General features: G+C 39.6%; 2 protein-coding genes across 2 annotated transcripts; one reads left to right on the forward strand and one right to left on the reverse strand.

Annotated features, from left to right (window-relative positions):
- The first annotated feature begins 1,729 nt into the window (after positions 1-1,729).
- On the forward strand, positions 1,730-21,529 carry LOC109034705 (uncharacterized). The gene is made up of 2 exons (XM_019047987.2): positions 1,730-1,983; positions 18,339-21,529. Exons 1-2 carry the CDS (start codon positions 1,945-1,947, stop codon positions 20,298-20,300), a joined length of 2,001 nt encoding a protein of 666 aa, XP_018903532.2. The 5' UTR covers positions 1,730-1,944; the 3' UTR covers positions 20,301-21,529.
- On the reverse strand, positions 2,713-6,788 carry LOC109034712 (Dpt-YFP repressor by overexpression). The gene is made up of 4 exons (XM_019048000.2): positions 6,519-6,788; positions 4,441-4,697; positions 3,910-4,013; positions 2,713-3,388 (listed from the first exon to the last, which is right to left on the reverse strand). The coding sequence occupies exons 1-4, from the start codon at positions 6,671-6,673 to the stop codon at positions 3,023-3,025; spliced, it is 882 nt and encodes a 293-aa protein (XP_018903545.2). The 5' UTR covers positions 6,674-6,788; the 3' UTR covers positions 2,713-3,022.
- Positions 21,530-21,642: the final 113 nt, after the last annotated feature.

The following is a 21,642-nucleotide window of genomic DNA, read 5'->3' on the forward strand; positions in this document are numbered from 1 at the left end:
TTATCAGATTTTGAAACTTTGAATATTAATTCTACAAAGTAGAAAGAGAGGTATCATCTTAAATGAGTAATGAGCTTGTCACAAGACTAAGATTTTCCCCCTCTGAAGTAAGGGCGAGATCACTCAGAACAGTAAAAATTACCAAGATTATTATATCACTCAAATGAAATTCTGTTGAAAGATATCCTCAGTTGAATCATTTTTTTTTTTCATGCTATTGCCAGCCAGAATTGAGAAGTATTTGGCGTACCAAGCATTTTTGTACTAAAGGTAGTGATTTGTAACTTTGTTCGAAAGAAATCCACATTTCAGTGTTTTGACCAACCAATTGATGAACGGGGAGACATCTTCCATTTCAAGCATTTATTAATCTAATAGACAGAGCGGAAATTTATTTTCAATTTGGTCCCTTGGCTCCTGGAGCTCATCGGAAGATCAGCAGCCTCATTGTTGAAACTATTTCTGGCTTTGTAGACGAGATAAGACAAGACGAAGCCCTGTCTGTACCTTGCAAAATATGTATTTTCGATGTCTTCTTGTGCTGACATAAGTTTCAACAATTAAGCTGCTACCATTGATAATTTCATTAAAGTACATATAGTTTTAATGGGAAAATTAAAATAACACTCTTTCTGCTGCACTTCAGACTCTGCAAATAATTTTGATGTTCGCTCCAACTATGATATGCACTCCTGCAGAACGACTAAAATACCTAGACCATGTCTCTGATAAGTTTACTTTTTTTATCTGCTTGCATAGATAGGTACTATAAGGAGCTGCTGAAAAATTGATTTTTTTATACTCCTTCCAATACAAATTTGTTTCCTTTCCAAAAAATTACTTCACGCTATGTTTGATCCCCCACCCCCTCTTGAAGTTGACAGTTTAAGATGAATTTCGGATGAAAAATTGCCTCCTTGTGTCGACTTTTCACCATATATTTTTGTAAAATCAGCACTGAGAGTACATGCTGATTTTACCATTATACAACCCAGCCCTGGACTGCCCCTCTTCCATAGCAATGCACCTGCTGTAACGCACTCAAACCTCCCTCCCTCCCTCCCTAGAGCGTTTCGTATTTCATGAACGCTTCTTCAGTACTAAAGCTGTCATGCTTACCAGCCGATGGAAAGAGTTCTACTTGAATGTTATTAGTTCGATCAAGGTCTACCTTGGGAAGATTTTGAATAAATGTCACAGAAAATCAAATTCCGATTCAGATTGAATTTACATCGCAGGTCAATTTCTCAGCAATAATAATGATGAAGAAAACTTTTAATAAAAATGTAGAAAGTAAATGTAATACCTATGGTGAGTCTATTCTCCGAATAGAGGCCCTTATCATCCGAAATTCAAATCAACCGCTCGTGTTTTCTATTCCCCTCTTCGTACGTTTCCGTAACCAATCAGCGCTCGACCGTGGTTGTTAGTTTGTTTTGTCAATTTTGCAGGTTAGGTTCAAGGTTTTACACAGGTATGGACAGAACTAATCAGCGCTTAACGTCAGCCGTGTTTTGATTATTTTGATTTATTATGTTCGTTTATCGTTTGTCAAAATTTTTTGGGATTTTTTGCAGGTTATACGATATTAATTTTAGCGTTCGCACAAACGTTTGAATGTTAATTTGATTGTAATTTCTTAACCTACGTCACGAGTCATTGACACGTTGAGGCTCATGATGGGAAATTTTCAACTTTTCCATACCTGTGTAAATCTACCTTGGGTTAGGTTCTTTATTGAGTTCACTTTCATTAATCAATCTTGCGTCATCGATTTACTCTTCTTGCTTTTCCAAATTGTCGCTATCATCTGTCAGTTTTCTGTACACATAATCTTATCGTTTTTTTTCATCGTGGAACTCAAACGAAATCAAGAAGCGACTAACTGTGCTCATTCTGAATTCTACAACTGATGACCTTCCAGTAGGATTGGACTTCGGAACCATGTCGCAGAAGAAGCCAGAATTGGAGGAACGAAAACATGTAAGATTCAAAGCGGTTTCGCTTCTTGTTCTTAATAGTTCTGAATTTCTCCTTTGGCGTATGAGTCTGCCAAATAATTTACCAGTTAAACTGAAATAAGTAGCTGTCATTGTCTGTCTTGGAAAACGCTATTAAGCAACCTGAATCTAAGTTATGGAATAATCGGATTGAGTTTAGTACACAACCCAATAGACGAGCTACATGATCCGTTTAACAAACCGCAACTATTACTGGGACTTACGTAATAATACAATAGGGGCCAATATTGTCATAGGGAATAGAACCCAACCTGACCGGAGGACGGGCCATTCAGATAACTTCAGCCAAATCATCATCAGTTTCGCTTGAACGGAGGGAATCTGAGCCTAAAATCTTCCTTTTAATCTATAGAGTAAATGTATGTAGTTATATGGACAACAAATTCCTGTTGTTTACTGCATGAGTAAACAGATCAAAATTTTAGCATGAAGTAGACGTTGAATGTAATTGGTAAGCTCAGATGAGTACAGGCTTAATCGGTCATCCCTGATTCTCCTTAATCATGCGTGTTTATATCTCTTGGATTTGCCTTTTGCAGTTATTGATATCAGTAAAGTGTGTAATTTTTATGTCATGATCAGAAGAAATTAGGTACCTGAGAGCGGTGAGGAGCTCCGTGAGTGCAGGCGCAAACCCTCCCCCTAATTAAGGATCAAAGGAAATATTTGAACTTGCAAATATGTAGTCAGATTACTTTTGGAATGTTTATTTACATCAATATAATAACAAAAATCAATAAATACACAGTCTGAGTCGTGGAAATTCCAGTATTTACACTTACTTTGCTGAGGCACATAATTATCTTAATTTAGGGTGGGACGGTGGGAGTCCAATGCACATGACTCGAGGGACAAGTATACTCACTCTTGTTGATGCAATTTTTGCAAATGTTATAGAAGGAAATCACTGCAGTTTTATCAGAATTTTCCTCCTAGTTCTGAGGTAACTTATGAACCATTAACTCTTTGTTTCAACGGCCAAAATAAAAATCACTTAGCTACTATTCAGGGTGAGCATTCATGTCAGCTTGGAATATCAGCTGGTTTATGTCATGGATTATAGTCGCTCTCGTCCGCGGATCATATTTGTTCAACTTCTTTCCTAGATACCTCGTGAACATCAGTGTTGGATCATCATCATCTACTGATGTTTGCCAAATCGCACAGCCATTGGGCACCACTGTCTCCTCACTGATTAATTCATGTGTGGAGTCCTTCAATTTTTTCGGTAATTGTGTCTGATGAGTTCCCGATTTCCGTTTTCTTGGTATTGATGTCCGCTCAGAATTTTCTCCCGTTAGGAAATCTGTTAATTTCTCTATATCAGAAGTGTTATCTGAGTCTTGATCGGTGAGATGGTGGTTTTCCTTTAAAAAATAAAAATAAAAAAGTGAGAAGATAAATCATGAACTTCAGGAGATCTTGTAGCAAATTATTGTATGTAGGTACCAATTTGATACAGAAAACATCTCGGCTAGGTTTCAATAATCGTATTTTAAGTTCTCACAGATCAGCTTTTTTTTAAATTTACTGCTTTGATGTAACATACCCCCAACGGCCTCCTCCCCGTGTCCTGACGAAAATCAAAATGTTTCTGAAGTATTTGATAAAAATGAGATCATTTTTCTTGTGAAGTGTCGAAAGATTGACGACATCACCGTGACAGCTTTTGAAATGTTTTTCTGAATGAAACTTAAACTTAACTGTTTAATACGAAGAGATTATTTCCAGGGAACTGAATTACAATGAGACATGATTACAATGTATGCCAAGCTCTCCAAAACGAATTGCGAATTTCCAGGTGTTATTATTTTAAACGAATTGCAGCTGGATTCTTCCGATTCTAGAGGGCCAATAAGTTGATCAAAATAAAAGCTGGATTACTTACATTATCGTTATCATTAGATTTATTATTCGCTTTTGATTTGCCTTCTCTGCTCATTAAAAAGCTGAAAGCTTTGAATGCATACCAGTCTGATTTGTACACCCTTCCTGCAAAACACAAAAATCAATTCAACATCAAGCAATTGTTAGAGAAATAAAAAGGAACCATTATAAGCAGAGACTTTGATCAAAGATTATCAGAGGAAGTCGGAGAATTTTAAAAACTGTAGAGTTTATGAAAACCCCAATTTAATTCACTAGAAAAAGACCTGTCTACTGCATTATATTGCATCCAGTAATTACGACCTGGGACACAGGTGCGGTGATTCTGCTTGTCAATAGATTAAATTCATGGGTAGGTATAATGCATGAAAATAATCTTTACCGATTTGAATAATCTTAATTTGAAGAGATTAGAGATTTTCGCTGTCTACTGACTTAATATCTCAAAATCATTTGCTCCGATATTGCTCTAACTTTTTACGTTGTATAAGGGACTGTCTTTAGATGGGCTAGTCTGATCAAAAAAACTTACCAGATTCGTTGATCCTTTTATGCTTTCCTTTCTCTCGTCGGAAGGAGGATGTAAGGCTCTCCATTTTCCTCTTGATTTCAGTGACAGGTATGTCCATTTCTTGCGATATTTCACCCCATGCCTCTGCCTTCCTGTCTCGATCAAAGTAATAGCCATCATTGGGATCCCATAGGCAGGGCCTTAATTTGTAGGCTGCAATAAGGGTCAAACACCTGTTGCTCGTCCATGTGGGTGGGTCCATTTCTCCAATACTGGCTCTACGAAAAAATTTGGTGGAGTTACAAACCGTCCCATATTTTAGACTCAACAATCAGTAATCTTATCAATCTCTTGTAGAATCATTTATAATTAAAATATTTTCAAAATTCAGAGAAATGAAAGCAAAATTTTTCCTAGAAAATTTTTTTACATTCGATTCTGAGCACCCCCAGTATCGAATGCGAATGAGTAAAATTCATGCATAAAATGTCTTCAAAGAACTGCAGTTTTTTTAACTATTTTTCAACCGTTTTTATCACTTGTTCTAAAACCATTTTCAGCATTATAAAACTGTAGTAGATCCTAAAATAGCTTATTTTTACACTTTTCACTCATGTTTTTTCTCCTCAAAAATTGTATTTAAAAAAAAAAAAAATGCCTTAAAATGCTCTGCCTACTTACATGTTGCTTCGAAAATTAATAGCAACCCATTAAAGTTTACAAGGTTTAAATTGTACTTACTTGCTGTGTAAATTTTAGTACCGTACTTATATTTAGTATTGACCCACAAAAGCAATTAGGAAGTCGCTCAATGTTGAAAACATTGTGATCTAGTTCGTTCCCTGTTATTAAATGGACTACATTTTGCAGCAAGGAACCAATACCTCTCGCACATTCATAAAAGCACCTATCTGCATAGGAAAACTAATTGCACAAGCGTTGTTTCTGAAATGAGCCAGAATATTTGTTCCTTATCGTAAAGCGTATTCAAATTGGAGCTCGTGAACAAATTAAATTTGCCAATGTCTGATGTGACTTGGTTCTTTTCTGCTAAGTGCTGTTTAAATGCTGTCAGCATTCCCACAACCGCATTCAGCAGAAAGGAACCAAGTCACATGAGGCATTGCCAAATTTCATTTTCCGATTTATTCGTCCAAGAAGTCCATTCTGCCCTGCTAAGGAAGAACGTTGTATGAGCCCTCAGGCGTTGCTATATTAAAAAAACGAATATACTAGAAAAATTGTTAACATTTTCCTTCCAATTTTCAAAATAATGTTTTTCGCAATTTAATCTTAAATATCCGAAAACAACGAAGATTAAGGCTAAATTTCTCTGAAAGTACATGTTTTATCCGGAGAAAGGCAACTCTCGAATGTTCATACAGCGTTTTTCCTTAGCATGCATCTTTCGGACTACATCTTACAATGAGGATCCCTGGCTCATTTCAGAAACAACGCATGTGCAATCGAACAGATTATTTTCCAAATCACGTAAGCGCAAATCTCTATTTCGGTGGTGGAGGGGTTGTTTGCTCTGCTTTTTCTCTGGTACAATAATCACTTATGTCTAATCTCAAAATATCCCTCTAAAGGAACATACATTTTTTGGAATTCGAAGATTGTTCAGGGTGTCTAGAAGTCCGGAAATAGTACCGATTTTTTAAGGGGGTTCCTGAAGTACTGAAAAAGTGCGGAAGTTTCGCTTAAGGTCCGGAATTTTTTCTTTTTTTGGTCATTTTTGTCACAATTTGAGCGAGAAATTCAAATTTTTGAAATTTTTCGAATTTCGTCAAATGGAGGTACTGGAAAAGAACCGAATTTTTCTATTGAGGAGGTACTGAATTTTTTGGGAATGTACTGAAAAAGTATTGTAAAAGTACTGATTTTTGGCCGGTCTGTTTTAGTAAACACCCTGTTATCAATAAAGCGAATAAGCGAATACTTCTACCGGTTCTCTCGTTTTTCTCGCATTCGCAGTTTTGACGCTTAAGTGATTCGGTAAATAATCGGTTCAATTAAAAACGAACCGGCGTCAGGGAGATCCGATTTCCGGGAATCGTCTCCTTCCTAACAAAACATGAAACAGCTCGATCCCTCACCTTCCATCCATCTTGACGATGGTTATGTTGGGGTCCAAATTCTCCAGCTCGCCGCCCTTGGTTTTGACTTCATCCTCGGCCGATTCCATGCCCATCCGCCTGGTGTTGCACCTCCCAGTCAGAATCCGCGATTCCACCGAGCTCCGCTTCGGCATTCACGGGTCTTGGTTCGCGGGACGCTCGAGGCACCAAGGACGTCGAAATCGCGTGTTCGTCGAACGTCGAAGTACGCGGGACTGGTCGTCGCCGCGGCGTTTGTTCGAGCTCCGAACGCCATTCGAGCCCGCGCCGATGCCGCCTCGTGCGCCCCGCGGAGTTTTAGATGGCAATAAGTGGGGTTTTTCGGGGAGACCCGACAACACCGCGTCGGCCCGAGCTCGACCCGAACACAGGGGCGGGAGTCGACCCCCACTCCAACGTTCCGCGCGACGTTGCCAAGCGCACCGGCTAAACACCGCGTTCGATCGAATTCAACAGGAGGGGCTATCACACAGGGTGAGCCGAAAAGCCCTTCCATCCCCTCCAACTACTTAGCCAGATTATTGAAGAAGGTATCAGAATTGGAGGATGTTTTGAGGTCCAAGGGAGCTGCTCCTTGGCCCCCTTAAATTTTCAGGGGGCCTTTTTGGGGAGAAGGGCAACGGATTCTATTTTTTCTCTTTTTCCCCCCTTTTTTTACAATAGAAAGGGACCTCGCATTTGACCCCTCGTAGGGCAACGGACACTATTTTTTCTCTCTTTTCCCCTTTTTTTATGATGGAAAGACCCCTCGCAGGGTAATATGGGCACTATTTTTTCTCTTTTATCCCCCTTTTTTACAATGGAAAGACCTCGCGTGATACCTCGTTTGAAAGGACATGGCAAAAGTAAACTTTTCGCGGCAACCCGAGGTTAATAGCACTAACTATTTCAGAATGGTGGCCGGTTAAGGTCCAGAATGGCCGAAAATTGGCATACGGTTCTTGTCGTTGAATTTGCATGAAACTCGGTGTTCGGGAGTATTTTGAGACGAGAAAACCAATTTGACGTCGAAATTTTTTTTTTTTTTAGCAAAACTCGAATTTTTGAAATTGGCATCCAGTTAAGTTCAAAATGGCCAAAAATTGACTTTTTCAAAAATCCAACGACAAACGACAAATTCGTTTTTCTCATGCCGAAGTACCCTCATGTTCTAAGTTTTAGCCAATGCATCAGCAAAAAACTAAGAAGCCAATTTTCGGCAATTTTGAACTTTGACCGTCCTCCATTTTGAACGGTTTGAAAAATTGACTCCGAGTCTTTTTTCACGTTCTTTCAGCTAGGTGTCACAGAGATTATCTTTTTATCTGAAAAAAGAAGATTTGGGTTCAGTTGCCTTCTCCTTAGTGAGCACCCCCGAAAATTCTCGGGGGCCGAAAAGTAGCTCCCTCTGACCTAGGAACATTTCTCCAAGTTTCAAATCTTTACCTCAATTAAGTAAAAAGTTAGAGGGGGTGGAACGGACTTTAGGATCACCTTGTACATGCCTTGTCCACACGAGTGCAGTTTGAGCGAATTAGTTCCACGACCTGGGTTTTCGCGGAATAATAAATTATAGCTGGGTTATAATAAGTTCCTAGAATAAGTTCGCCCGAAGTTCCGCGAACCGTGCTTGTGTGGACAGGGGCCCTATGGCCCAATATTGGCGTCAACATTTCTGCGCAATCCGAAATTTAAAGCACTGAATGGATAACGGACCGTTGCGTCCGTAGTTTATAGCGCAAGACAACACACAATATTTTCGAACACTTTTTTGTAGTGTATGGCTTTGTTCATAATCCACACCATTTTCGAGGAAAGCTCCCTTGAAAAGGTTGCACCTACCTACGTTATCTTACCTCCGTCTAAGTATCCGCGATTCGAATATCCGCGTTTTGTATGATATCATGTGCGGTGGATGATCGTGGTTGTAACATGGGGTATCAGCTTTTTGGTCTTCCGTTTATCCAGAATTTGAAACTAAAGTCGAGTTTCAATCATCCGTGGTTGGAGAATCCGCGATCCGATTGTCCGTAGTTCTAAATATCAAATGGCTGATCATGGCGATACTGGTGGGTCCCGACTTTCGGGTATGCCCCTGCGCTGGACCTTAATACACAGTCTAGTCTCGGTTATCTGCGTTGGGGGCATCTGGGATTTGAATATCCGCGGTTTGGGTTGTGTCATGCAAGTCTCAAATGGATGACAATAGTGATGCAGGTGGGTTTCGACTCTCGGTCGTGTCCTTACACTGAGCCTTTCTACACAGTCTTGTCTCAATTATTCGCGACCGCAATATCCGCGATCTGACTATCCGCGTTTCTGAAAGTATCATAACTGTATTAATGAATGACAACAGTGATGCTGGTTGGTTTTGACTTTCGGGCATGTCCGTGCCGTGCGCTGAGCCGTAATACACAGCCTAATCTCGATTATCCGCGGTGGGGGTATCTGCAACTTGAATATCCGCGATTTGGATTGTGTGGTGCATGTATCAAATGGATGATAATTAAGATGCTAGTGGATTTCGACTCTTGGGTTTGTCCTTACGCTGAACCTCGGATGGATACACATATTCGAGCCTCGATCATCCGCGGTCGGCTTATCCGCGATCTGATTATTCGTGATTCGAATCATATCCTCATTCAAACATTCTCGCAATAATCAGCTGGTATTACCTCGATGATCTTTTGTTCAACCCCTGAACTCACCCTCACGTTGGGAGCTTTCGGCTCGTTCTTCGAAGTCTATTATTCTGTGTCGAGCCGACAACATCGCCAAAAAGTTCGCCCAAGCGGGGAGCAACCGCGACGCGTGCTCGCCGCGAACCCGACAGACTCGCTTCCAGCGCCGATGCCGAACACGCTGTTGCCAAACCGCTTCTCGAAATATTTCAGCAGGAATCGCAGTGGGAACTCCCGCGTTTCCGGGAAACTTCGTCAGAGAAATCGATGGCGTCATTCAGGAAGCACGCATCCCGATTGCTATATTTTAAATCGCAATTCCTATATAGGTTGCCTAAGTGCGAAACCACGTTTCTCCATCGCGATGTTTCAATATTTCTGCTCCTATTTTATGTTTTGCAAGAAAAACAAGCCGACTTATCGAGAAAATACGGTGACCAGTTTTACCGTGCAAAATGGACTCTGGGAGCTCTACTACGTCGCAAACAAAGATGCATGGTTTTGTACCATTCCCATCGATATAGTTTTTTTTTTAAAAAGGGAACTAACCGTTTTATTGCTTAGACATTTCGCAGAACAAGTATCCTTTCAGCAAAAAGGAGAAATAATGAAAATTTTCGAAATATTACGTTGATCCCATTTCTTGTTGAAACGTAAAATGTTACAGCAATGCTGCCGTGCTAAGGAAAAACGCCGTATGAACATTCAAGAGTTGCCAAATTTTCACCGATAAAATGTTTATTTTTTAGGAAAATTTTCCATATTTTTCCTTGAAATTTTCAGACTTTCTAGATCAAATTGCAAGCAAAATCACCTGAGAAATTGGAAGAAAAATATTCACAAATTTTCTTGAGAATTAGTGAATTGTCAAAGGAAATTTGGCAATGCCTGAAGGCTCATACGGCGTTTTTCCTCAGCACGGCAGAATTCAGGGGTCGAGAGGGAATTGAAATTAATTTGATCGCCCTCCGAGTTCGTGAACGACCAGGCGTCGCTTTCGATCGAAATATTCGCTCAAGAGGGCCTGAGCAGGTAAAAGAATTTCCCCTCACGCATCCCGAACTCAGAGGCGATTTGGGCGGTTATTGCTTTAGTTCGAGGAACGATACGCAGTAGCGCGGACCAAATTCGGATATAATTCCTGGCCGGATTGCCATCCCCTCGTGAGACAGGAGGGGAAAACCCGATCCCGATATCCCTCTTCCAGAGACGCTCACGGGGCTTCCGATCGAATTGATCTGGATCGGCTGCGCTTGGGCTCGCAAAGGCACTAGACCTCATCCCCGGAGTCTTGCCTCTACTACTACATACTGCTGTGCTAAGTAAGAACGCCGCATGAACATTCGAGAGTTGCCAAATTTTCTCCTGTAAAATGTTATTTTTACTGGAGAGTTATGAATATTTCCCCTTGAAATTTTCAAATACTATGGATAAAATTGTGATTGAAATCCTGTAAAAAATTGGTATACAAATATCCGCAAGTTTTCCAGGAATTGAGTATTTTCTCGAAGGAAATTTGGCAACGCCTGAAGGCTCATATGTCGTTCTTCCTTGGCACGGCAGTGTAGTCCGCACACGGCTTGTAATCATGCGTTTTTCTCCTTTTACTTTCGTCCTCAACCATAGCTATTTTTCTCCTGTCATGTTTCGTGCGTAAACTGTAGGCTAATCCCTTTCTGATTTCTGTAGGGTGCAAAGTATATTTTTTGGGTCCTGCTTTTGCGATTTTATTAAAAATTTGACTATGTCTCTAAGGATTAGTCCAGAGCAATAGATATTTAGAAAAAGAATAATTTCGGCATGTAACATCTTCCACAGAATCCTATATTTTGTGAATCAGGTGCCCGAACATTTTCTGGTACAGCGAAACAACGTAAACAAACCCTTTTAAAGTCCTTAAACACAGCGCCGCCGCTCGGTGATAACTTGGATCGTGCTCAAAAGTGCTCGGCGCACTGCGCTTCCTGTGCTGCCTTGCTAAGAAAAACGCCGTATGAGCCTTCAGGTGTTGCCAAATTTCCTCTAGCAAATCACTAATTTTCAGGACATTTTTTGAATATTTTTCTGCCAATTTCTCAGATAATTTTGTTCGCAATTCGATCTAAAGTGTCTGAAAATGTAAAGGAATAATATTCATAATTTTCCTCAAAAATAAGCATTTTATGCAAGGAAATTTGGCAACTCTCGAATGTTCATACGGCGTTCTTCCTTAACTCGGCAGTGTGCTTGTCACATCTTTATTAGTGCTTCGATCGAAATGATATTTTACAGGAATCCTCTCCACAGTATCACTGAAAAAAAAGTTCGGTAAATATGGAACCACGATCTTGCTCGGTCCACACAACCGAATAATTTCGGTCTGTTCAACCGAATTGTTCGGTTTGTGCGACCGAACCATAATAAATTCTTACAGTTCGGTTCAGTGGACCGAGCAGTTCGGCTGAGCAGACCGAATAATTCGGTCGTGTGTACCGAACAAGATCGTGGTTCCATATTTACCGAACTTTTTTTTCAGTGTATGTACTATCGAGCCTTGTCTTAAAATCGAGCTTTTTCCAAACTTCATTTTTCCGATTTATTGCCGCCTAAATCGGGCTTGGGACCATAGTGCGACGCCCGGCCACTGAGAGATGTTAGGGCATAAGGAGGGAATTAACTGGCGTCCAGCAATTATTGCCCCCTAAAGATCGGACAAGTATGAATACGAGCGTCTTCGGCATCGCATCTTCGAACGTTATCGAATTGGACGGCTAATCGATCGAGTTCTAAAATAGGTATCGCTTTCGCAGCAATATGCCTCAGGTATTCTGCCGTGCTAAGGAAGAACGCCGTATAAGCCTTCAGGCGTTGCCAAATTTCCTCCAATTAAACATGAATTTTCAGGAAAATTTGTGAATATTTTTCCTCCGATTTTTCAGAGAATTTTGTTCACCACCAAATCTAAATTATCTGAAAATTTCAAGAGAAAATTTTCATAACTTTCCTCAAAATCAAACATTTTACTGGAGGAAATTTGGCAACTCTCGAATGTTCATACGGCGTTCTTCCTTAGCACGGCAGTATTGAGAAGTAGGAGCGGGCGCCGGACAAAAGGGTTCGGGTCCGCGAACGACGAGGGCATTCGAAACAAAGGCCTCTCAACTCGCGAGCGGGGAGGCGATGCCAATAAAATCTTGAAAATCGGTGTTCGCTCTTGAGAACCCTCTCGACCCCTACTGCCGCGCTAAGGAAGAACGCCGTATGAACATTCGAGAGTTGCCAAATTTCCCCGATTAAAACAGACGGATTATATTATTTTTATTATTATAAAAATTTATATCTATTATTTTTTATTTATTTTTATTTTTTTATTTTTTTATTTTTTTTTATTATTATTTTTTTTATTTTTTTTATTTTTATTATTTTTATTTATTATTTTTTTTTTATTATTTTTTTTATTTTTATTATTTTTTTTTATTTTTTTTTTTTATTTTATTTTATTTTTATTATTTTTTTTTTATTCGTATTCATGACGGAATTTATGCGTATTTTCCCTCGAAATTTTCAGAGACCCTAGATTAAAGTGCGAAAAAAATTGGCTGAATATTCTGAGGAAAAATATTTGAAACTTCGCCAATAAATACCTATTTTATCGGAGGAAATGTGGCAACGCTTAAAGGTTCATACGGCCTTTTTCCTTGGCAAGGAAAAACGCCGAATTGATCTGGATCGGCTGCGCTTGTGCTCGCAAAGGCACTGGTACTGCCGTGCCGACGGACAACGCCGTATGAACATTCGAGGGTTGCCGCATTTCTCTCTGTATAAAATGTTTATTTTTGAGGAAAGTTATGAATATTTTCCCTTGCAATTTTCAGGAATTTTAGGTGAAATTGCGCATACAAAATAATCTGAAAAATCGAAAGGTAAATATTCATAAATTTACCAGGAAATTCGTGTTTTTTCAAAGAAATTTGACAACGCCAGAAGGTTCATACGGCGTTTTTCCTCAGCACGGCAGTGCAGATATGTGATCTTTTCTCAACCGCTGGAAAATTCCCATTTACGCCGCGGTATTGAACGAATAACGCGTCGTTCTTTATCATTTTATGAAATCGCTTGAGAAATCGCATATTTGCCGCCATTCTGAGTTGATCGTGGTGTTATTTTCTTCCCTTTTTCTTTTTTTTCTACTTTTTTTTACTAAATTGTCGCATGAATCGAGCATTTCTCGCAATAATGATATGAAAAGCGCCTAAATTCTCATGATTTAACGAATTTACCGGCAAAATCGCGTATATTTGTAAATGTTGAGTTGAAATCGGGTTATTCCATGTCAACTAGTGCCACTTAGAAAAAGTAACACCCTCAGAATTTGATGAAATTCAAAGGTAAAATTTTCCAACAATTGTGCAAGAACATGAGAGATCACGTAATTTTCACTTTAATTTTGCGGAAAATATGCGATTTTACAAGCGATGCTAACAGGGTCGGACTGGCTCGCCTCTGAGGGCGTAGACCCTTGTCTGGTTAAGAGGCATAAAGTGATATATTTCCTGATGGGGCATTCCCAACGTGGAGAGAGGTTCAGAAAATTTTGTTAAAGCAGCACAAGTTTACGCAATTTTCAGGTTCAAAGTTTATTAATCGCACCGAGTAAAAATTGCAAAATTGAACGTATTGAAGTAACCGACAGACTTCTGAAATTAATGAAAACATAAAAAATTAAAGCCACTAGACGCATCCAAGCACAATTATTTGCAAAAGTACCAAGCCAGTGTTGCGGTTTACACTAGCTTAAGACTTTTCTGAAAATCCATCCTAAAAAATAATCAGACAAGAACCTGAAAAAAGAGGAAAGAACGAGTATCAACACACCAAAGACAGGGAAGACGTATTCGGGCCTCCTCTTAACTTTTCGCCCGAATCTGAGGGACACCTCATTGACAGCATATAACAGAGCATTGAGAGCTCACGCTTCGCGTCATCGCGCCTTCAATTTTGCAGATGCAGCACGGACGTCCATCGAGTACGAATAGTTGTATCTCTGCGCCGTCGTTAAAGCGCATCCTTTCCCTCGCTTTATTTCCATATTGTGTTTGTTTGCGTTTGTCTGATTCGTAACGGTGCTTCAAGCACTACGTGAGTAACACAGCCGAAGGTAGGGTAGATGTGTTCGGGCCTCTTTTTTAGCTTTCCTCCCGAATTTCCTCATTGACAGCATATAACAGAGCATTGAGAGCTCACGCTTCGCGTCATCGCGCCTTCAATTTTGTAGATGCAGCACGGACGTCCATCGAGTACGAATAGTTGTATCTCTGCGCCGTCGTTAAAGCGCATCCTTTCCCTCGCTTTATTTCCATATTGTGTTTGTTTGAGTTTCTGTTATTCGTAATGGTGCTTCAAACTAGTAGCATAGAGCAGATCATTGCGAGTTCCCAACTCACGCCATCGCGTCTCACATTTTCATATGCAATGTGGACATCCATCTTGCGCGAATAGTTGTATTGCGTTTACACTTTAGATGTCTCTCTGCCAATGGCAGATTGGCCTTATGGCCAGCCCGAGCCTAGATGCTAACATCAATTTCATAAATGTTAGTAATTTGCGACAGGGGAAAAGATAAGATTTTCCTTCGATTGCGTAGGATACCAAATGCCTACTCCGGAGTTCGAACAGTTGCTCGTTTTATTTCCGTCTGCGGGAAAGTGGGAAATTATACGTGAATTGGGTCATTCCATGCCGACTGGTGCCACTTTGAAATTGTGACCCCCTCAGAATTTGAATAAATTTAGCGTACTTAGTGTACACGCATATCTCAGTAAAACACCAACATTTTAAGTTAATTTGACCACCCGTTGAACTTTTAATAGACACTGAAAGTTGGCCTCTTTCGGTATATGCCGTTACGAGGTTACACATCAACAAAGTGGTGGCATCCACCGAGAGAGGCTAACTTCCAGTGTCTAATAAAAGCTCAACGGGTGGTCGAATTAACTTAAAATGTTGGTGTTTTACTAAGATATGCGTGTACACTAAGCACGCTAAATTTAATCTAATTCTGAGGGGGTCACATTTTCAAAGTGGCACCAGTCGGCATGGAATAACCCAATTCACGTATAATTTCCCACTTTCCCACAGAAATAAAGCGAGCAACTGGAGTAGGTATTTGTTATCCTACATTATTGACGGAAAATGTTATCTTTTCCCCTGTCGCAAATTAGTAACATTTATGAAAATGATGTGAGTATCGTTATAAAATCGCATATTTTACGCGAAATGAAAGTGAATATTACGTGATCTCTCGTGTTCTCACACAACTAGAGAAAAATTTGAAATTTGAATTTCATCAAATTCTGAGGGTGTCACTTTTTCTAAGTGGTACTAGTTAGTTGGCATGGAATGAACCAATTTCAACTCAAAATTTACACACACGCGCAATTTTTCTAGTAACTTCGTTAAATCATGATCTCTCATGTTCTTACACGACCGGTGGAAAATTTGAAATGCCAGGATATTAAAAGCGTAATTTTGTATCATAACATTTAATCGCTTGAAAAATCCTTTATTTGCCGCCATACTGAGTTGATTGTGGCGTAATTTTTCATTTGTTTACTAAATCGGTGTAAAAAGTGAGCATTTCCCTCAGTAACGAAATGAAATTTCGCGTAATATCTCTACTTTCTCTCGCAAATGCCGCGATTTTGACAAAAATAACGCGCGCTTTCTTATTATATTAATAAATCACTTGAAACTTTCCGTATTTACCGCGATAGTGAGCTGATCATCGCCCTCATTTTTTTGCTCAATCGAAAAATATCGGGCATTTCTTGCAATCTTCTATGTGCGTTATTTCTTATGATCAAACGAATCTGCTGGAAATTCCGCTTATCTCCCGCGATATTGAGATGAAATTCTCGCAGTTTCTCACTTTTTCGCATGCGGAACACAAAGGAGCAACTATTCGAACTCCGGTGTAGGTATGTGGTATCGCGCGGAATTGAAGGAAAATCTTAGTTTTTCGCCTTCCGCAAATGACTAATGTTTATGAAAATAATGGTTGCATCGTTTAAGAAATCGCATATTCTCCGCCAAATCAAAGCAAACATTGTGTGATCTTTCCCGGCCTTAGGTACACAGCCGATAGAAAATTTGTATATTCGGCGGGATGCTAAGGTAAATAACGCGTAATTTTGTATAATGAGTTTACAAACCCGCTCGAAAAGTTGTACTTTTTTGCGATTTTGAGGAGACTGTACATCGCGTAATCTTTCCATTTTTTTTTTTTTTTTTTTTTTTTTTTTTTTTTTTTTTTTTTTTTTTAAATGAATCGCTGCAAAAATGACGCGACTTCTGCGATATAATAAGAAAAGAAGCTCGTCATATCTTATGATTTAACGAATCTGCGAATCTTAAGTAAAGCGTATCTCTCGTATCGTAATTTTGAGATGGAATTAATGTAATTCCTCACTCTTTTACCAAACAGCTGCATGAATAATGAATTCAGATGTGTTGCTCGCATGGTTCCTTGCGGTAATCGAGCGAGCAACTATTCGAACTCCGGAGTAGGCACGTGGTATCACGGCAAATGGAAGGAGTTTTTAGAATTTTCCCCGTCGCAAATTCCTAACGGTTACTCTTGAGGCAGAGTTTTCAAGAATACGAATTCGATAGCAATATGTGACAATTAATTAGCTATTAAATTCAAATACTGGGGATTAAAAATTGTCAAAAATAGGGATCTCGTATCGATAAATTGCAATTAAGTAGATATTTCGTTTTCCAAAATCGGACATGACTATTCATGAATAGCAAGTTTGTATTTCGCATGTAGATTAAAATTTTTATTTAGTAGAAGTTTTATGGCAATAAATATAAATATAATGGACTCTGAATCATCACTATCAATATTGTAATTCTACTACGTGGGTAATGTAGTTTATCGACGGCGAAAATGCAAAAATGCGTATCTCGATTGCGGTGTTTCAAAATCTCCGCTCCTATTTGTTAGAAGGAAACCAATCCGACATCATCGCTTGAAATTTTCATGGAATATTTTTCGAATTGATAAGAAAATCGCCGGAGTTTTCAAGAAATGTCAATGCAATTGGACTACGTTAAACAGAAAGGAACCAAGCCACATCAGCTATTGCCAAATTTAATTAGGCAATTTAATTTTTTACGTGAAAACGGTTGTGCGGATTTTCGTGCAAATTTCAGTGAAAATTCTCCATGGTGCGAAGCAAATTCCATAAAATTTTCAAAGAATTCCGAACAAACGTTCTTTCATAAAAAAGTTAATTGCCCAGTTAAACTTGGCAATAGCTAATGTGGCTTGGTTCCTTTCTGTTTAACTCGGTCCAATTAGTAGTGACTATCATTAAGGCAATAAAAGTTAGAATTAGTACTTTGTTCAATGGCTTAATTATAACTATCTCCATAATAATTTCTTTTGAATAAAATCTTGATATAGAAGGAAGAGCACATAAAACTATGCTTGCTACATTAAAAGAACCATTTGTTACTAAGAACCTCGAGTTAGGTTAGTATTACTTTTTCGATGTCGAAAATTATGTATGACGGGAAGTCTGCAACGCTTCAAATCGAGATACGCATTTCTCCAGTTTCACCTTCGTCATATGCCACCAGTAGTTTCCCTCAAAAACCCATACCCTCACCGACTCCTCGACTTAAATTGACGAAAATCTCACTTTGGAAACCAAGGTGCCTCGTTCAAACATATTTGGACGTACTTCTGCCAAACGGAACTTCGTGCATTATGACGTGAGCCCTGTTATGTATATACTCTTATAGATCTCAAGGCTTGGTCGTAAGGCACATAGCTTTGTCTGACAGAAATATGTTCAAGTATGAAACACGCAATTGTTCGTTTCACGAAATTCGCGGATGAGACTCGCGAATGGCAAATCCGCGAATAACGAGGGACGACTGCGTTTTACTTGAAAGGCCTGGTGACACGATCAAATCGACCCATCAAATTGGGCCTCTCATTGGTCGGATCTTCACCTCGGGTCTTTTTCCACCAATCAGAGCTTCAGTTTGATGGCTCAATTTGATCGTGTAGCTGAACCTGAAGATGCACCTTGTGTCACTGTTTTTTCTCAATTAGATATTTTATCTGTTTTCTTCTTTTTTTTTTCAGCAATGGGTCGCGGATGCGATCGTCTTTCAAGAGACGATAAGCAGACTGCTCGGCTACACAGAACACCACGAAGTCCCAGAAGGCCGCCTGGAAGAAAAAATGAAATACTATTACAAATTGATCGGAAATGATTCCGACCCCGGAAAAACGTGGAAAGCGGTGACGCAAAGAATCCGAGACGAAACAGAGGCATCGTTTTCCAGTAGGTCACAACGCTGTTACTATTTGAAGCCCATCTTCATAAGCGTCATCGATCTGGATTTCGAGAAATCGGGGAACTGTCTGGTATTCCGAATTTTAAAGGAGAAAACAGGTTGCTGCTTCTACGTCGACGAAGCTCGCACTTACGAGACGTGGACCGATTACTTGGAGAACAACATTTTACCCAAGTTACACTTGATTTATCCCTACGGAGGGGATTATAAAGCCCGAACGGAAATCGTTCTGGCAGAATCGGTGGCTTGCTCGCCTGTGAAACTAGCGAGGAAAATTACGAAGATATTCGCAACGACAACAGCTCTGACATCGACTGTTGCTCTAGCAGCCGTTCCTTTTTGCCCAATTCTTGCCCCTGCCGCGTTGGGCTTGTATATCACGGCTGCCAGCAGTGGTGTTGTCATGGGAGTGGATGGTGTCGTGAATCTGGTGGATTTAGCTAAGCACAACGAAAGCTTAAATGTCACCAATAGCCGTGCTCTCGATGCATACCTAGATATAGGCTCAGCTTGCGGTGGTCTTATCAGAGGTGGGGCTGCAACCGCTGCCTCACTTCTGAAAAGCGAAGCAGAGACGCTTACAAAAATATTAAGAGTCATAAAAATCGCTGGCAGCACAGTTCAGAATGTCTCATTACTCGTCAAATGTCTGAATCATGAGTTCGGCGAGCTCAGCCTCGATGACCTGAAAGCTTTTTGCTTCAGCTTCTTGAATACTGATCTGGAAACAGCTGTCGGGTGGGCCAAACCCATGATTCAGTTATTCCTCGCCGGTGTAGCTATCTACAGAGGTGATCCCTACACCGTTTTCCGAACGCTGCGGTCGGCTAAAGATGTCGCCATCCTCGTCTTTAGCTATGTGCTGCCGGAGATTTTATCATATTTCGGACCTCAGATCAAGGAAATGGCCACTTATTTCGGAAATCTGTTTTGTAATCAATTTAGGCATCGACTCCCCGAGATAATCGACGTGAAAACTTTCGACCGAATGGGAGACGACCTTCTCGCTCTGATCGGTAAAATTAATACATTCTTCCAAATTGCTGACCCGTTGGATGTCAAATTTAATGGTGTCCAGTTCTTCTTAACGTTTTCCATTTCCTCAATAAGAATTGCCTGGAAGGCTCTGCGAGAACATGCAGAATGCACGAAAAAGAGGCACTCTTTGACGCAACCTCAGTTAGTCCAACTTTGGTTTCAGTTCATGGACCTAATAAAGGTACGATCACCTCAACACCTAATTAACGGCACTAACTATTTTCTAATACAACTAGAAAAATGCTCACTAGCGTCAATTACAGTTCTCAAGCGATCAAGCGATTTGGGTACTACTTGTTATCCAAATCCGTTATCAAAGTGGGCAAATCTATTCACATTTGAGAACGACCCCGAGACTCAATTCAACGTCGATAAACCAGAATTCACCATGGAAGGAATAGCAGTTCATATATTCTATTCGCCCAACTTAGGCAATGAGTTAACCAAGGAATTGAAGCAAGATTATCGACACAAAGTAGAATGTATTTTACGCAAGAAAGTAACCAAAGAAAATTCAAAATTCGACAAAAACGGCAACGGACGCAATGCTCTCCTGAACCTTTCTCCATGCCATGAAGTTAGAAACGTCGTTTTTAATAGAACTGTATTAAAAAATGGGAACGCTATGGTTTTTGTAACAACTCTGAAAAACGGTGCAGGAGACCGAAGCGCCTGGGAAAGAGAAATGGCAAGACGCCTGTATAGTTAGAAATTCGTCCTCAAATTTTATTGTCGATTAATTATTTTTAAAAAATTTCCTTTGACTTCACTCATTCGTAGTTTTTAAGGTAGGTTTATACCTTTTTTGTTTTAAGATCACATATCTACCTAAGCCGAAGTGCCGTCATTTTGTAAAAACAATCAAGTGCACTGCTTGGCAGGAAGATCCTCCTAGCGCACCCAAACCTCGAGCGTTACCCTGATAACGTTTTGAAACCACCCTAATAGTACTGACTGATAATGAACTTCAAAAGAAGTGTAAGAACTTGTCAAAATGAAGAGTTGGAAAACCCTCTATGATCTCTTATAAGTGAAACTTTCGTAAAACTGTTTTAAAAGTTTTGAAAAAAAAAACGTCTTTAAAAGTGTGTCACTTACATATCGACGGTGAAACTACCAAACCACGTATCTCGGTTTGCGACGTCGCAGACTTCCTGTCATACTTTATTTTTTAAATGAAAAACTACTTAACATCCAGTCTTGAAAATTTCTGTGATTTTTCCTCTTTGTGCGGAGAAAATTCCGTGAAAATTTCAAGGAATGATCTTGATTTGGTCTACTTCAAAAAAATAAAATGTGAGCGTAGATTTTTAAACACCGCAAACGAGATACGTGGTTTGGTAGTTTCACCGTCGATATCCTAAATATCACGACAGTAGATGTCAAGTACAAAGTAAACTAAAAAATATGCATCGTAAAAATATGAAATTGTATGTAAAATGTATGCAGTTTTCTTAAAAATCTACTGAAGTAAAGTGATGAAAAACTTCCCGATGCAAAAAGAAAATTGTAAGGTGGAATTTTTACGCAAAGAACAAAGCAAAGGGGTTTTGTATCAAACATTCGAACAGTTTTTTAAATGGTTTCCTCTTTACGAATCGTCAATTTTTTTTTTTTTTTTTTTTTAGTAACAGCCAATGCCACTAGGGCTACATTGAATGCCCAGACAAATGTTGGTCTTAAAAGGGAGGCGGAGTCAAAACGGCAAAGAGGGACTCTGTAGCACTGGTTAGGTGCCTTAAACTGTAATTATAATATGGCCTAAGTGTGCGATGTCCTTCCTTTCGAAAGAAAATAAGGTGGTCTGTGAAGTGAAGCATCTTCAGTGTTCATTTGATATTGAATAATGTGAAGCCATTTCTAACTGCGAGTTGTGAGTAATGTTATAGTTAAATTTTTATGCACCAGATGAAATAAAAATGTATTTTTATAGAGCCAGCCGTATTATTCTCATTATTTTCAACCCTGCACACGTGGACAAAGTTAACGAAAAAGAAATGATCTACTCTACTAAACTGTTAGGGACAGTTCATTGGCGCGGCGTGCTTTGC

Source organism: Bemisia tabaci, chromosome 6, assembly GCF_918797505.1.
Source record: "Bemisia tabaci chromosome 6, PGI_BMITA_v3".
Classification (NCBI taxonomy): domain Eukaryota; kingdom Metazoa; phylum Arthropoda; class Insecta; order Hemiptera; family Aleyrodidae; genus Bemisia; species Bemisia tabaci.

Excerpts from the sequence above, each read along its gene's own strand:
- LOC109034705 (XM_019047987.2), top strand. The coding sequence starts at position 1,945 with ATGTCGCAGAAGAAGCCAGAATTGGAGGAACGAAAACAT. Across the intron at positions 1,984-18,338 it reads AATTGGAGGAACGAAAACAT|CAATGGGTCGCGGATGCGAT; the intron begins GTAAGATTCAAA and ends TTTTTTTTTCAG.
- LOC109034712 (XM_019048000.2), bottom strand. The coding sequence starts at position 6,673 with ATGCCGAAGCGGAGCTCGGTGGAATCGCGGATTCTGACTGGGAGGTGC. Across the intron at positions 4,698-6,518 it reads ATCGTCAAGATGGATGGAAG|AGCCAGTATTGGAGAAATGG; the intron begins GTGAGGGATCGA and ends ATTTTTTCGTAG. Across the intron at positions 3,389-3,909 it reads AATCTAATGATAACGATAAT|GAAAACCACCATCTCACCGA; the intron begins GTAAGTAATCCA and ends TATTTTTTAAAG.